We start from the raw sequence: 17,126 nt of genomic DNA on the forward strand, positions 1-17,126 counted from the left end.
TTTAAATGCAAATGAGATTGTGCTCTTTTCAGAAGAGGGCGGAGCTACAAATGCCTGTGTGTCAGCATAGTGGCAGATTGAAAACAGGACTAGTGCTCTTAGTCAGGTCTCCATGTTGTCAGTGTTAGTGTGTCAACAAGAAATGCCAACTGACCCAGCCGGGACTCAAATCAGCGACCATCTTGCTGTGAGGCCACAGTGCTAACCACTGAGCCACCGTGCCGCCCATCTGAATTATTGTTTAATAATATTTACGTCTGATTAACGAGTCTTTCATTGCTCTGTAATTATCCATTCACACAGAGCAGCTTCCTGTGTGCTTTAATCTCCGACTCGCTCGCTGTTTCAAAACACCTGCTCCAGATGTGTGTGCTGATCCTCATGTAATCGCTCATAAACACACACACACACACACATTTGAAAAAAACACTCCACTGTTTTGGAAATATGCTCATTCTACAGCAGCAAAGTCCCTTGATTATTATGCCAAAATGAAAGTATAGTTCCTAGCCATATTACCTTAGAAACTAGCTGAGTCCAGCTTCAAAATAGGAAAATTATTAAGACTTTTTAGTCACATTTTAATCAAGATGCTAACGGTCTAATCCGATTCAATAATCTATGCTAAGCTAAGCTAAAAGTGCTCCCGACAGACTCAGAGATCAGCTGAATAATGTAAATAATATAAAACTCAACTATTCAACTTTTAGAGAGTTATAAATTGAGCATTTTTCCAAAATAAAAAGTGTGTTGTTTCTTTAATGCCGCTTGATTAATCTCTGAAAGTATTAGAGCTTCAATATATTATGTTTGGTTCTCTTTACAACAGCAGAGCCCCTTGATTATTACGCCAGAATGAAAGTATAGTTCCTAGTCATATTAGCTTGGAAAATAGCAGAGAAGAGTCGAGGTTCAAAATAGGAAAATTATTTAGACTTTTTAGTCTTGTTTTGATCGAGATGCTAACGGTCTAATCTGATTCAATTATCTATGCTAAGCTAAGCTAAAAATGCTCCCAACAAAACTAAAGATCGACTGAATGGATTTAAAAATGATAAAACTTATCTGTGCAACTTTTTGAGATTTATAAATTGAGCCTTTACTCCCAAAAGTGCAGTGTTTCTTTAATGGTGCTTGATTAATTAAATTTCTTTGATTATTAGAGCTTCGTTATGCTCTATAGCAGCAAAGTCCCTTGATTACGCCAGAATGAAAGTATAATTCCTAGCCATATTTGCTTAGAAACTAGCAGAGAAGAGTCAAGCTTCAAAATAGGAAAATTATTAAGACTTTTTAGTCACGTTTTAATCATGATGCTAATGGTCTAATCTGATTCAATGAACTGTGCTAAGCTAAGCTAAAAGTGCTCCCGGCAGACTCAGAGATCAGCTGAATCAATTTAAACAATATAAAACTCAACCGTTTAACTTTTAGAAAGTTATAAATTGAGCATTTTTCCAAAATAGAAAGTGTGATGTTTCTTTAATGCCGCTTGATTAATCTCTGAAAGTATTAGAGCTTCAATATGTTAGGTTTGGTTCTCTTTACAGCAGCAGAGCCCCTTGATTATTACACCAGAATGAAAGTATAGTTCCTAGTCATATTAGCCTGGAAAATAGGAGAGAAGAGTCGGGCTTCAAAATAGGAAAATTATTTAGATGTTTTAGTCTCGTTTTGATCGAGATGCTAACGGTCTAATCTGATTCAATTATCTATGCTAAGCTAAGCTAAAAATGCTCCCAACAAAACTAAAGATCGACTGAATGGATTAAAAAATGATAAAACTCATCTGTGCAACTTTTTGAGATTTATAAATTGAGCCTTTACTCCCAAAAGTGCAGTGTTTCTTTAATGGGGCTTGATTAATTAACTTTCTTTGATTATTAGAGCTTCGTTATGCTCTATAGCAGCAAAGTCCCTTGATTACGCCAGAATGAAAGTATAATTCCTAGCCATATTTGCTTAGAAACTAGCAGAGAAGAGTCGAGCTTCAAAATAGGAAAATTATCAAAACTTTTTAGTCACGTTTTAATCATGATGCTAATGGTCCAATCTGATTCAATGAACTATGCTAAGCTAAGCTAAAAGTCCTCCAGGCAGACCCAGAGATCAGCTGAATCAATTTAAATAATATAAAACTCAACTGTTCAACTTTTAGAGAGTTATACAATGAGCATTTTTCCAAAATAAGAAAGTGTGTTGCTTCTTTAATGCCGCTTGATTAATCTCTGAGAGTTCTAGTTAATTTGAGGTTTGGTTGACTCTCTGGATGCCAGTGTTTGTGGTCAACTTTTTAAGCAAGCATGACAGCTTTCATTGAGTGGAAAGTGCAGGTTTGGTTAATCTACACCTGTAAATCCGCAGAGATTAGCTCTCTGTCAGACAGGCATGTTTACGCAGAGGCAAGCATCACAGAAACGTCCCATAATCCTCTCTAAACGCTGCCGTTTCCCAGAGTTTAGAGGAGCGCTGCTAATGCTAGCTTATGGTTTGTGTGTTTGTGTGTTCTGAATGAAAACACACACCAGCATTCAAGATGTGACACCGTTTGTGAGGTGTTTTTTGACTTGGGTCATGCAACACATTTGGGTTTGGTTGGAAATGATGTAGGTCAGAGTCTGGATTATTGTTAATGGTTGTGTTACTATAGATGTTGTTTTAGGTGTGGAGACAGCTGTACACATGCATTTTATTGAAATTGTAGGTATTGTTTACAATTAGGTCCATTCCTTTGTAATTTTGTTTTATGTTGCTTGTTTGTTTATTTGTGCCATTGCTTGTGCTTTTTTGATATTTTTCAGCTAGTAATAGTTTTTATTGTAGTTATTTTTTTTGTATTTTTGTTTTGTGTTTTGTTTGTTTGTGGCAGTGTTGCACTTATGTTTTAGTATTTTTCTGTTTGTTTTTGTTTGTTTGTTTGTTTTTGTTGTAGTATTTTTTGTATTTTTGTTTTTTATTTTGTTTGTTTGTGGCATTGCTTGCACTTTTGTTTTTAGTGTTTTTCTTCTTGTTTGTTGATTTTTTTTTTGTTTTTTTTGCATTTTTGTTTTGTGTTTTTTGTTTTGTTAATTTTCGGCATGGCTTGCCCCTGTTTTTTCAGCTTGTTTGTTTTGTTTGCTTCTCTTTGTTGTAGTATTTCTTAGTTTTGTTTTGTGTTTTCTGTTTGTTTATTTGTGATGTTGCCTGCACATTTTTCTGCTTGTTTGTTTATTTTTTGTTGTTGTAGTTTTTCTTGCTAGTTTGTCTTGTGTTTCTTTGTTTTGTTTGTTTATTTGTGGGAGCGTTTGCCCTATTGTTTTTGGTATTTTTTAGCTTTTGATTGTTTTACGTTATTGTATTTCTTGTATTTTTGTATTGTGTTTTTTTGTTTGTTTGTTTGTGGCGTTGTTGCACTTTTGTTTTTGGTATTTATCTGCTTGTTTGTTTTATTTTCTTTGCTTTTTATTGTAGCATTTCTTGTATTTTGTTTTGTGTTTTTTGTTTGCTTGTTTGTTTGTTTGTTTGTGGCATTGCTTCAGCTTTAATGTTTTTGTATTTTTCAGCTTGTTTGTTTGTTTTTGTTTTGTTTGTAGTATTTCTTGTAATTTTTTGTTTCTGGTTTTTTATTTTGTGATGTTTGTGCTTTTGTTTCTGTTTTTTTATTTTGTGATGTTTGTGCTTTTGTTTCTGTTATTTTTTCCCCTTGTAATTGTGTTTTTTGTTTGTTTATTTGTGGCGTTGTTGCACTTTTGTTTTTGGTATTTTTTTGCTTGTTTGTTTTTTGTTGTTGTATTTTTTTGTCATTTTGTTGTTATTTTTTGTGATTTTGTTTTGGGTTTTTTGTTTTTATTTTGCTTGTGGTTATGCTTAGTTAGATGTCATGCTTTTTTCTGTTTGTGTTTTGTTTGATATGTTGTTATCTTGTGGTATTTTGGATTTTTTGTTTTCTGTTGTGGAGTTTGTATTTTTTTTGTATTTTGTATTTTTTATATATATATATATATATATATATATATATATATATATATATACATTATCATTCATTTATTTATTGTTTGCTGTATGAACGTTTCTTTCTTTTGCAGGTGGAGCTGGTGAATATTGGAGGGACAGATATAGTTGATGGCAATCATAAGCTGACTCTGGGCCTCATCTGGAGCATCATCCTGCACTGGCAGGTCAGAACACACACACACACACACACACGCACACACACACACACACACACACACACACTGATTTTTGCATCTTTTGTATGTGTGTGTATATATTTATGCGTCTCTGTGTGTGTGTGTGTGTGTGTGTGTGTGTGTGTGCAGGTGAAGGACGTGATGAAGGATGTGATGTCGAGTCTTCAGCAGACGAACAGTGAGAAGATTCTGCTGAGCTGGGTGAGGAACTGCACCCGGAGCTACAACAGCGTCAACGTGCTCAACTTCACCAGCAGCTGGGCTGACGGACTCGCCTTTAACGCCATCCTACACCACTTCAGGTCACACACACACCACACACACACACACACACACACACCAAACACACCACACACACACACACACACACACACACACACACACACACACACAGGTCGCTGTGGTTGTTCTCTCTTGGGAAAGGTTGTGGAGCGCATTGATTAGGTCAAAGGTCGAGAGAGTTTGTGTTCATAAGCTGTTCACTCTGTTTAGGCTGATCATGTCAAACACGAGTCTGCAGAAACACACACACACACAAACACACACACACACTTGCCCGCTTTCTCATATACACACTTTTCTCTTTCTCTGTTTTTCCCTTTTCTAAAGTATGACTGTGCACAAATTCACAAAAACATAACTCACACTCTCTCACACACACTCAAACACATTTAAAGGCACACACACACACACACACACACACACACACACACACAGACACACACACACACACACACACACAAATATGCACACACACCCCTACACATACATAACACAAACTCATAAATGTACACACACTCAAGAATAAGCACATTTATGAACACACACACACATACATACATAACACAACTATACATACTTAGTCCCTTATTTATCAGGGTTCGCCACAGCGGAATGAACCACCAACTATTCCAGCATATTTTTATGCAGCGGATGCCCTTCCAGTTGCAACGCAGTACTGGGAAACACCCATACACACTCATTCACACACACACTCATGCACTACGGCCGATTTAGTTGATCAGTTCCCCTATAGCGCATGTGTTTGGACTGTGGGGGAAACTGGAGCAGCCGGAGGAAACCCACACCAACACAGGGAGAACATGCAAACTCCACAAAGAAATGCCAACTGACCCAGCTGGGACTCGAACCAGCAACCTTCTTATTGAGCAACCGCGCCGCCCCTAATTCGTGAATTCAAAACAGCATTGGTAAATGCACACGTCCAGCTCGTTTGGGGAAACACGTATGATCCTTCACATGTGAATTCACAATTAGGCTTTTGTAAATGTGAAATGTGCTGTGCCGGTATGAGCTTTACTTTTGCAAATGTTTTATATTTCAGACTGGCTTCACAGTTAAAGGGATAAACTTAGAGGCTGAAACTGCTGACTTAGAGTAAGTGCTCACTTCACATCTGAACTTCATTGCAGGCCTCATGGCTTCAGCTGGGAGAAGGTGGTCAGTCTGACGCCTGTGGAGAGACTGGAGCACGCTTTCACCTTCGCCAAAGACCAGCTCAACATCGAGAAGCTGCTGGATCCAGAAGGTAAAACAGAGTCCTATTAAAGACCTCTGATTATTAGCATTTATTTACTAATTCCAGACATTTATATGTGTGTCAGACACGTCGCACACCTTATCACCCCCCCTCCCCCCTGATGCACTCGTCTATCGTGATGTTTCATTAGACATTGTACGATGCCAAATTGGTCGAGAAGGTAATAAACAGACGTTTTAGCCAGCTCCAAGTGGGCTGTGCAAACCTTATTTAGTCGTATTTAGAGTTCAGTATTGTGCTTTATGAATGTGCACACCTAACCCTAACCCTAAACCCAACCTCACAGTAACCTGTTGTGTTTTGTTAACGTCTACACCTAAACCCAACCCTAAACCCTACCTCACAGTAACCTGATAAACCCAACCTACTTGTGGTTTAAGTCCCTCCCACTTGGAGGTCACCCAACCTACTTGTGGTGTAATCCCTCCCACTTGGAGGTCTCCGGGCTGCAGCGATACCTACTTGAATTGGTTGATATCGCCCCACCTTAATTCACGCGCCTGTTTATGTGCAAGTAGTTCGATTTGTTCATGCAAGTTGTGTCTGGCATGAACACCCCATAATGGTGGACGGCTGCTTCTCACTCAGGGCTGCTGTTTATGCTAATGAGGGGGAGATGGTCACTAGTGGGCGGGGCTTTCTCCCTTTGATTACACGTGCAAAGGGAGAATGTCAATCAAAGTGTTTCTGCAGACTGATTGCATTAATTTACCCAATATATGTAAAACAAATAAACAAAATTTTAATATAATAATAAAAAATATATATTTATGTTTTCAAATTGCTGATTTATTTTGACTTAAAGTACTTACGCTTATTTCTATAAAAAACTGACATGAGTCTTCTTTTGTTAGTAATACAAATATGGGAGGATGAGTTGTGCTTGTTTGCAAGCGCATGTTACGTTGGCAGACAATGAGCTGCTTGCTGTAAACAAACACAGTGCCTCGTTTCACTCTCCAACACACAGCTCATTTAAATATTCAATTAAATCTCAGCCGTTGTCGTTTTGATAATCACACTCAGCCATATCACATTTCCCGCTGTATTTCTATCAATGGTGTGATCTCCGGAGTCTGAGCATCATCTTCAGCTTCAGTGCTGGTGGTGAGCGCAGATCTGCTCATAGTTTGCCATTCACGCCTGAAGCGGCCGGTCAGAGCCCATCCAGTGAAAACAATGGCAGTCAACAAACTGGAGTCCAGCACATTCCAGAGCACAGATCCTGAGACTAATCATCTGGACTTGATTGGATTACGTGGCTTTTCCTGAACACAAGTTCACATGAGCCATAACTAATCAGAGGGGCCTCGTACAGCAGCTCCATACACACACACATGCACACACAACCACACACATTTGAATTAGTGGTTTATGAGGACTGTCTATAGGCGTGATGTACACTCACCGGTCACTTTATTAGGTACACCTGTCCAACTGCTTGTGAATGCAAATTTCTTATTAGCCAATCACAAGGCAGCAACCCAATGCATTTAGGCATGGTGAAGAGGATCTGCTGCAGTTCAAAGCGAGCATCAGAATGGGGAAGAAAGAGGATTTAAGAGACTTTGAACGTGGCATTGTTGTTTGTGCCAAATGGGCTGCTCTGAGTATTTCAGAAACTGCTGATCTATTGGGATTTTCACGCACAACCATCACTAGGGTTAACAGAGAATGCTCCGACAAAGAGGAAATATCCAGTGAGCGGCAGTTCTGTGGGCGCAAATGCCTTGCTGATGTCAGAGGAGAATGGCCAGACTGGCTCCAGCTGATAGAAAGGCAACAGTAACTCAAATAAGCACTCGTCACAACCGAGCTCTGTAGAAGAGCATCTCTGAACACACAACACGGCCAACCTTGAGGCGGATGGGCTACAGCAGCAGAAGAGCACACCGGGTGCCGCTCCTGTCAGCTAAGAACAGGAAACTGAGGCTACAATTCACACAGACTCACCAAAACTGGACAATAGAAGATTGGAGAAACGTTGCTGCTCTGATGAGTCTCCATTTCTGCTGACACATTCGGATGCTCGGCTCAGACAACATGAAAGCATGGATCATCCTGCCTTGTATCAGCGGTTCAGGCTGGTGGTGGTGGTGTAATGGTGTGGGGGAGATTTTCTTTGGGTCCATTAGTACCAATTGAGCATCAACGCCACAGCCTACCTGAGTATTGCTGCTGACCATGTCCATCCCTTTATGAGCACAGTGTCTCTATCTTCTGATGGCTACTTCCAGTAGGATAACGCAGCATGTCATAAAGCTCAATCATCAGTTTCTAAAACATAACAATGACTTAGCTGTACTCAATTGGCCTCCACAGTCACCCGAACACCAGAACTTGCAGAAGTGCTAAACGGCATTTTTAAAAATACCCATGTGGACAGGGTCTTAATAGAGTTCATACGCTCGTCATCATGCCAATTTCTGTCCTTTTAAACCACCAAAACCAGTTCAAACACGTATGTGTACTTGTATATGTGGTTTACGAGGACATGGAATTGTATAGTGACATAGGTATGACCTAGTTGTACTCTATTACGCCGGATTACAAGGACATGCATGGTGTTCTCTTAATTCAAACGCTCAATATTCACTCAAACACTTGTGAGGGTTGGGTTTAGGGTGTAATACGTGTCAGGACATATAACAATTATTTTATTCAGTGTAAAGTGCATTACGCCTGTGCAGCGTCCTTGTAAACCAGGGGTCACCAATCCTGTTCCTGGAGGGCCGGTGTCCCTGCAGGGTTTAGCTCCAGCTTGCCTCCACACAGCTGCCTGGATGTTTCAAGTATACCTAGTAAGACCTTGATTAGCTTGTTCAGGTGTGTTTGAATAGGGTTGGAGCTAAAATCTACAGGACACCGGCCCTCCAGAAACAAGTTTGGTGACCACTGTTGTAAACCTTCCTGTATATAAAAGTATGTATATGTACACACACACATATACATTCTCACACCCACACAAAATCACATAGACACCCTCACATACTTAAACACATAAACACACACATACACACTGATGATTGCCATTGCTCTGTCATGAGTAGATGTCACAGTAGTGGTAGCTGGTTTACGAGCACATGCCTTGTGTCCTCATAATTCAAAACACTTGGTTTAGGAAAAGTGGTGAGGCCATTAAATAAATAAAGTGTTTATTCACAGTATAAAATGCATTAAGCCTCATGAGAGTCCTCATAAACCATGTACAAGTATGCACACACACACACACACACAGACTGACGCTCTCTGTGTTTTCAGATGTGGCGGTGCAGCTGCCGGATAAGAAGTCCATCATCATGTACGTGACCTCACTGTTCGCCGTCTTACCCAATGACATCACCATGGATGACATCAGAGAGGTGGAGACGCTGCCCCGACGCTACAAGGTGGAGACCGACGAGGGACACCCGGTGAGTGTGTTTGTGTGCGAGAGAGAGTGTGTGTCTGGGCGTGTGCATACATATCATGTAGTTTTACATGAAGGTTTCTATTATTAAGGAAAAACTAAATAGGAAACCTCATAGGCCCTGTGTGAAAATGAAAAACACACTGAATAGCGAATACTACGCTGTAAACGTGCAGTGTGTAAGTTTGACACCCAGTGGTTGAACTAGATATCCAAAACACACACAAGTGCAGGTTGCCAGATTGACGACACCAACAGGAGCGAGCCTGACTATCGAGCCTAAAGGCAGATTTAGGTTGTGTTCTAACCAAAAGCAACGGCACACGATAGAAGGAGTATTTCTTGTATTAAAAGGAGTGTTTGTCCAAATCAACATCTGAAATTAATATTTTAGAAACGGCTTCTGTTTTAGAAATAACAGAAAACTGACAATGATCAGCTCAGGTACAGCTCATGTGCTTTATTCAGTGTTAAACGCTAATAATGTGAGTCTGAATGGCATTTCACATCACATGTATTGCCAGACTACTGACAGCAGCAGCAGATAGTTCAGCTCAGATCTGGAGAATCAAATAAAGCGTCTGAAACTGAACTTCAGAACTGCAAACCAACACATATCAGTGATTCAGCATCTACATTTAATCATGTTAAAGAGCTTTAAGGTGTATTCAGTAGATTATAAATTGTGCTGGAGGGCAGTGAGTGCACTATTCTGTGCTCCTGAATGGCTGTATTCACATTTCTGTCGAGTTTCGTCTGCAGTCAAATTGCTCACCACTGCAAATCTCCTCATGTAGTGCCTTGTTAGGACAAGGGGTTACAATAGCTGTGTCCCAAATCGCATACTTATGCACTATTCTACACCATATTGTAGTATAAATAGTGTAAGTCGAGCGTTCACACTGAAAACTCTAACAATAATAAGTGCCCTTTAATTAACCGGATGATGCACTCATTCAGCTGGTAAAATGAAGTGTGTAATGATGGACACTTCACACACTCAACAACCGCAGATTTGCTCATATAGCGGAAGGGCCGGAGCTATCAGGCGCACATGTTGGATTACTTTATTGATTTATTTATTTTGGACGGTGAAAGCGAAATTCTCCTACGAGAGTGATAATAGCGCCTCCCGATGGTGAATGCGGTTAAACTCACGTCAGATATTTGATAGTTTTGTCATTTATTTCACTGATTTGGCGACCGTCAAACATCATCAGGGAAACGTTTTTTTGAGTGTGTAAGTGCATAAGTACATAGTGCATGAGTGTATAGTGTGCCATTTGAGACGCAGCTAATGTGACCTGCTCACCTAATGTTTACGCTCCTAATATTTATATTATTTGCTAATTAATAACCTCCTCATGTGGAACTCTGAATCTGCATCTCATTTCAGAGTCTGCTACTGTCCACCAGAGGTCACATTTCAGTCACAGATGCACACTCTGAGAGTCTTCCTGACTGACTGAATGAAATACGCTGTTTTCCATCATCTGGCAACCCGGGTGCTGAAATATAATTGGCTAAACTGACATTTGACAGTTTAAATGACCAAAACAAAGAGCCGTTCCGGCACATAACACACATGCTCAAAGACAGACGTCTGACTTCAGCATTGTTTTTCTGACACACAAGAATGTTCACCGAGCATGTTTCTGAAATATCTGCACACATATGATGGTGTCTTTGTGCTTTAGAGGAGTCAGAAACACACATACGCGTTTTAAGTTTGGTACTGCCCATATGACCTGTTCATGTGTGAAAAACAAAACACGGCATGGTAGTGTCCCTTTACTGAAAGTGTCCTGGACGTGTTGATGATAAAATTGAAAGTTATTTTGATACCTGCAGACATTAGTGTGAAAATGGAAACACACACACATGCGCACACACACACACACACACAGATCTCCATCCGTCTACTTTAATGAGTGTGTGTTTGTAAACACCGGCTAATATTCAGGGTCTCGGCTGGGAAAGAGGAGGAATATGAGCTTCAGCAGATGAGTTCAGCTGTTCACACATGCACACACACACACTAACACTATATATATATGTTGTGATTGAGTGCTCAGAGAGTGAAGAGGAAAGAGAAGGAGTTCTGCGACGAGGAACTGGAAGATGGACTGGAAAATCAACATCACTGCATTCCCTCTCTAAACACACACACACACACACACACACACACACACACACACACACACACACACACACACACACACACACACACACACAATCACTCTGTCTCCCCCCCTCACTCTCTCTTCTGCTTTCACTGGTTAAAGTGAGTCATGCAGGCGTACAGTGTATAAATTGAGCCGCACTGTACACACACACACACACATACATGTACACACACAGACACACATACAAGAATGAGACACACATGTACACACATACACATATGCACATACACAAACATGTACATACACACAGGGACACATAAACATGCGTGCATACACACATAAAGACAGGCACACACGCATGCATGTATGCACACACCTACACATGCATGCACACACATACACACACACAAATACAAAGAGACACACGCATGCACACAGAGAAACGAAGACAGACCTGCAGACACACACACACACACACACGCTTCTGTATACGTTTCCTGCACAGCTGTGAGCTAGTGCTATTAACAGCAGCATGCTTATGTTCTGCTGATGATTTGCTGTAGGGCAGGGCTGTTCCATTAGTTTGTCATGGGGGCCAGTTCTTGAAAAGCGTCTCTAATGAGGGGCCGGAGAGACATAACTTGCAATATGAGTGATGATACAACTGCATATAAGAGCCCATATGCTGTATTTTTGCTCCTTAAGGCACCCATGGTGGCTTTTTCTACATTGAAATGTGAATATGTATTGTATTTTAAGCTACATAACATCAGTGCACTGTACAACAGGCTTTATTAACAAACATATTAAATGTATTTCGAAGCACAACAAAAGCTTGTCTAGAAAATATTTCTTGATTTAAGAACATTTAGACATTTGGAATAGAAACAAGGCAAAAACTCTTAGGAAAAGACTTTTTTTTGCAGTGTAGTTTTGCACTTTATTACACATCACAGTGATTTTAGCTTGATTCTGGATTGATTTTGACTCATTATTTCTGAAAACAAGACTATATTTCTTGCTCGTCTAGAAAATGCTTCTTAATTTTACTTTTTTTTTTCAATTTTAGGACTAAGAACAAGACAAAAAGTCTGAGTAAAGTATATTTTGCATTGTAGTTTTGCACTTTAAGACGCAGCACAGTGATTGTAGTTTGATTCTGGATTGATTTTGACTTGTTATGTCTGAAAACAAGACAGTGTTTTTGCCTGTCTAGAAAATTCTTCTTGATTTAAGAATAATTTGATATTTGAACTAAATAACAGACAGTTTAGGCGAGACAGTGGCGCAGTAGGTAGTGCTGTCGCCTCACAGCAGGAAGGTCGCTGGTTCGAACTTCGGCTCAGTTGGCCTTTCTGTGTGGAGTTTGCATGTTATCCAGCTGCGTAAAAACTTGCTGGATAAGTTGGTGGTTCATTCCGCTGTGGCGATCCCAGATTAATAAAGGGACTAAGTTGACAAGAAAATGAATGAATGAAAAGATAGTTTAGTGTTGTTCTTTAATAAACATCACAGTGATATTAGCATGATTTTGATGCTTTCTCTCAGCTGAAATCTAGCCGCTCCTGTTCATGAAACAGCGGTAAAACATGTCTGACGGGTCACAGTAATTAACCTTTAATTCTTTAATGAGCTAATGAGCTGCTTCTCGGACTGGATCGACTGCAGATCATTACAGTGAATCATGATTGATTGCTTTCATTTAAATCCTCACGCTCAAAAGGACAGTTCATTTCTGTCATCATCTACTCACTCCTTCATTTCCAAACCTGTTTGACTTTCTTATTCAGCTGAGCACAACAGAAGATATTTTGAAGAAACCTGTAATGATTGGTTTCTATAGTATTTGTTTTTTTCTGTTATGGAAGTCAATGGTTACCGGTTCTCAGCATTCTTCAAAATATCTCCGTTAGTGTTCAACAGAAGAAAGAAACATATGAAGGTTTGGAGCCACTTAGTGAGAGTAAATAGTGAGTAACTATTCATTTTTGGTTACCATGCACAATATTGACCACTTGACTTCTGTTTGTCTCCATCTAGTGTCTGAATGATGCGCAGGTTAGTGTATACTCCATCAGCTGTTTTAGTCTCTCTTGTGTTTTTGACTGTTTGTCTTCATCTAGTGTCTGAATGATGCGCAGGTTAGTGTATACTCCATCAGCTGTTTTAGTCTCTCTTGTGTTTTTGACTGTTTGTCTCCATCTAGTGTCTGAATAATGCGCAGGTTAGTGTATACTCCATCAGCTGTTTTAGTCTCTCTTGTGTTTTTGACTGTTTGTCTTCATCTAGTGTCTGAATAATGCGCAGGTTAGTGTATACTCCATCAGCTGTTTTAGTCTCTCTTGTGTTTTTGACTGTTTGTCTCCATCTAGTGTCTGAATAATGTGCAGGTTAGTGTATACTCCATCAGTTGTTTTAGTTTCTGTTGTGTTTTTGACTGTTTGTCTCCATCTAGTGTCTGAATAATGCGCTGGTTAGTGTATACTCCATCAGCTGTTTTAGTTTCTGTTGTGTTTTTGACTGTTTGTCTTCATCTAGTGTCTGAATAATGCGCTGGTTAGTGTATACTCCATCAGCTGTTTTAGTTTCTGTTGTGTTTTTGACTGTTTGTCTTCATCTAGTGTCTGAATAATGTGCAGGTTAGTGATTACTCCATCAGCTGTTTTAGTTTCTGTTGTGTTTTTGACTGTTTGTCTCCATCTAGTGTCTGAATAATGCGCAGGTTAGTGTATACTCCATCAGCTGTTTTAGTGTCTGTTGTGTTTTTGACTGTTTGTCTCCATCTAGTGTCTGAATAATGCACAGGTTAGTGTATACTCCATCAGCTGTTTTAGTTTCTGTTGTGTTTTTGACTGTTTGTCTCCATCTAGTGTCTGAATAATGCACAGGTTAGTGTATACTCCATCAGCTGTTTTATTTTCTCTCCACTTTGCTTTTAGTTAAGTAATTAATAAACTATGACAGTTTAGAACAATGTTTTGTGGCTAATTTTGACGTTTTATTGTCAAATAGCTGTGTAATAAGCAGGATAAAGTACATTCAGATTGGCTGTTTTCACAGAATAAACCCTTCAGTCTTATACAACAGTGCACTTCAACATATCAGACATTATTCTGTGATCATCTCCTGGATGTACTTTGTCGTTCACATAAAGTCAGACAGGTTTATTAGTGAATCTACTTTGAGTAGGTGAGAAGAACAAGCTCATTTGTATTTAAAGACACATTTAAACAGTTAAACAGCTACAAATCCCTACAAAACCCAAAAATGGACATTTTCAGCAGGGTATAATAAATGATCTAATCAGTAGTTTGAGCTGAAACTTCACAGACATGTTCTGGATGCACAAAAGACTAAAACTGTATCCCTGCTGGCCGATTGCTGGTGATGCAGGAATCTGCTGTGGGGCGTTTGGGTGGTTCTTCTGCATTTGTCAGGCCACAAATATTTGAGCGCTGCCTGTTCCAGCTCTGCTCGATCAGAAAGAGCCGACTCTGTGCAGCGTGTGGGATTGAGATGGGAATGTTTTCATCACATGACCTTTTCCTCCACATATCAGGGCTCTTGGTGAAGAAACAAAGCCTTGTTTGAGGACGCAGTTGCTACTGTTGCCAGAGTAGAAATGTTCTTTCAGTGTGAGAGCTCGTGGACTGTTTTTTTAGTTTCAGGGTTCATATGTAGAAATCCCTAAAAATGCTGGAATTTTAGTGAAGGTTCGAGTATTTAGATGTTACATTTTTAAAAACACACCTGTGTTGCGTTCATATTAATTTGTCTCTGTGTGAAAATCCCAGTAGATCAACAGTTTCTGAAATACTCAGACCAGCCATGCCTAGTTCAAAGTCATTTAGCCGGGTTGCGGGGGCAGCAGTCTCAGGAGAGAACCCCAGACTTCCCTCTCCCCTGACACTTCCTTCAGCTTCTCCAGGAGGAGGCTCCCGAGGCGTTCCCAGGCCAGCCGAGAGACATAGTCCCTCCAGCATGTCCTGGGTCTTCCCCGAGGCCTCCTCCTGGTGGGAAATGCCTGGAACACCTCTGTTGGTAGGCGTCTAGGAGGCATTTGAAACAGATGCCCGAACCACCTCAGCTGACTTCTCTCGATGTGGAGGAGCAGCGGCTCTACTCCGAGCTCCTCCCTGGTATCAGAACTCCTCACCCTATCATAAAGAGGGCTCCCTGCCACTCTGTGAAGGAAACTCATTTCGGAAGCTAGTATCCGAGATCTTGTCCTTTCGGTCAGGACCCAAAGCTCATGAGGTCGTAGATTGACCGGTAAATCGAGAGCTTTGCCTTTCAGCTCAGCTCCTTCTTTTCTAGAACGGACTAATACATAGACCGCAGTACTGCTGCCGCTGCACCAATCCGCCTGTCAATCTCACGCTCCATCCTTCCCTCACTCGTGAACAAATCCTCAAGATACTTGAACTCCTCCACCTGGGGTAAGGACTTTCCTCCATCCTGGAGATGGCAAACCACCTTTTTCCGGTAGAGCCCCATGGCCTCGAACTTGTGGTGATGATTCTCTTCCCAGCCACCTCACACTCGGCAGCAAACCATCCCAGTGCATGCCGAAGGTCCATGTTCGATGAAGCCAACAGAACAACATCGTCTGCAAAATCCGCACCCCCTCCAGCTATAGCTATACAATTTATTTATTTATTCATTTATTTAGATCTGGTTACCATGGTAATCCTGTGTTTTGGACATGATCTGGTGTAAGGTTCATATCAGACTCCCTAAGGCAGTTTTGCCTTACGAACAGAGCAGAATTCTCAGTTTGTCCATTGTTAGGGTGTTGTGTTACTCTTTTCATCCCGTTTCAAAATTTTTTTTTTTTTGCTCTTCTCTTGGGTGTGGTGCCGTTTGGCTCCCTAATGTCAGATTCATTACCCAACTCTGTGACTCTTTTATTGTACAGCACAATAGCTTTGACACAATGAAGACTAACCTGCTTCTCTCAGCTCAGCTCACACAATTACATCTGTTATCTTCATTGAGCTGTGATCTGTGTGTTTTGGGTTTTAAAAAGACGTGACACATCAATGTGGAAGTAAGTTTTATTGATGTGGACATTTTTAATCAAGGGCGTAGGTTTGCACTTGAAATTGGTGGGGACGGTGGGGGCGATAATAACCTTATCATTAGCTATAAAATGAAACTTCTGAATCTAATCAGAGGAACCGGATAGAAAATGCTCATTTACAGAAAATAGGTTTGATGGATTAAACCTGCCTAGGCTGGGCGTTTGGTTTTAGGTCGACCGGGCTGGGTTTTGGCCATTTCCAGGCTGGTTTCCAGCCATTTCCAGACTGGTCTTAGCTGGTCAGGTGGGGAGATGACCAGCTAAAACCAGCTTGACCAGCCTAGCCAGGCTGGGAACCCAGCCAAAACCAGCTATGTCCAGCTTAAACCAGGCTGGTCAAGCTGGTTTTAGCTGGATTTAGCTGGTCGTTTTCCAGCCTGACAAGCTAAGACCAGGCTGGAAATGTCTGGAAACCAGGCTGAAAATGGCCAAACCCCCTCTAAAACTAGCCTGGTCAACCAGCTAAAACCAGCCTAGGCTGGTTTAAGCTGGATTTTTCAGCTTGGAGGAGGATACATGTTAATCTTCCATTTACTTTCTCTGGTGTGCAGGGCTTTGCGGGTGAGGTGGAGGTGGACAGCAGCAGCAGCAGCAGCACACGGGCCGAGACCCTGGCGGAGCTGCAGATGGAGGTGAATCTGGACTCGTATCAGATCACTCTGGAGGAGGTGCTGACCTGGCTGCTGTCGGCCGAAGACACGCTGCACATGCAGGAGGACGTTTCTGAAGACGTGGAGGAGGTCAAGGACCAATTCCACACGCATGAGGTACATTTCAC

General features: G+C 40.8%; 1 protein-coding gene across 18 annotated transcripts in view; it reads left to right on the forward strand.

Annotated features, from left to right (window-relative positions):
• The window catches only part of utrn (utrophin), a 311,025-nt gene that overhangs the window by 40,706 nt on the left and 253,193 nt on the right, over positions 1–17,126 (forward strand). For all 18 annotated transcript variants that reach the window (XM_073939615.1, XM_073939623.1, XM_073939621.1 and 15 more), the window contains 5 exons: positions 4,065–4,157; positions 4,299–4,471; positions 5,603–5,718; positions 8,992–9,143; positions 16,900–17,115. In XM_073939615.1, the coding sequence (XP_073795716.1) occupies positions 4,065–4,157; positions 4,299–4,471; positions 5,603–5,718; positions 8,992–9,143; positions 16,900–17,115 (750 nt within the window). The remainder of the gene's footprint in view (positions 1–4,064; positions 4,158–4,298; positions 4,472–5,602; positions 5,719–8,991; positions 9,144–16,899; positions 17,116–17,126) is intronic.

Source organism: Danio rerio, chromosome 23, assembly GCF_049306965.1.
Source record: "Danio rerio strain Tuebingen ecotype United States chromosome 23, GRCz12tu, whole genome shotgun sequence".
Classification (NCBI taxonomy): Eukaryota; Metazoa; Chordata; class Actinopteri; order Cypriniformes; family Danionidae; genus Danio; species Danio rerio.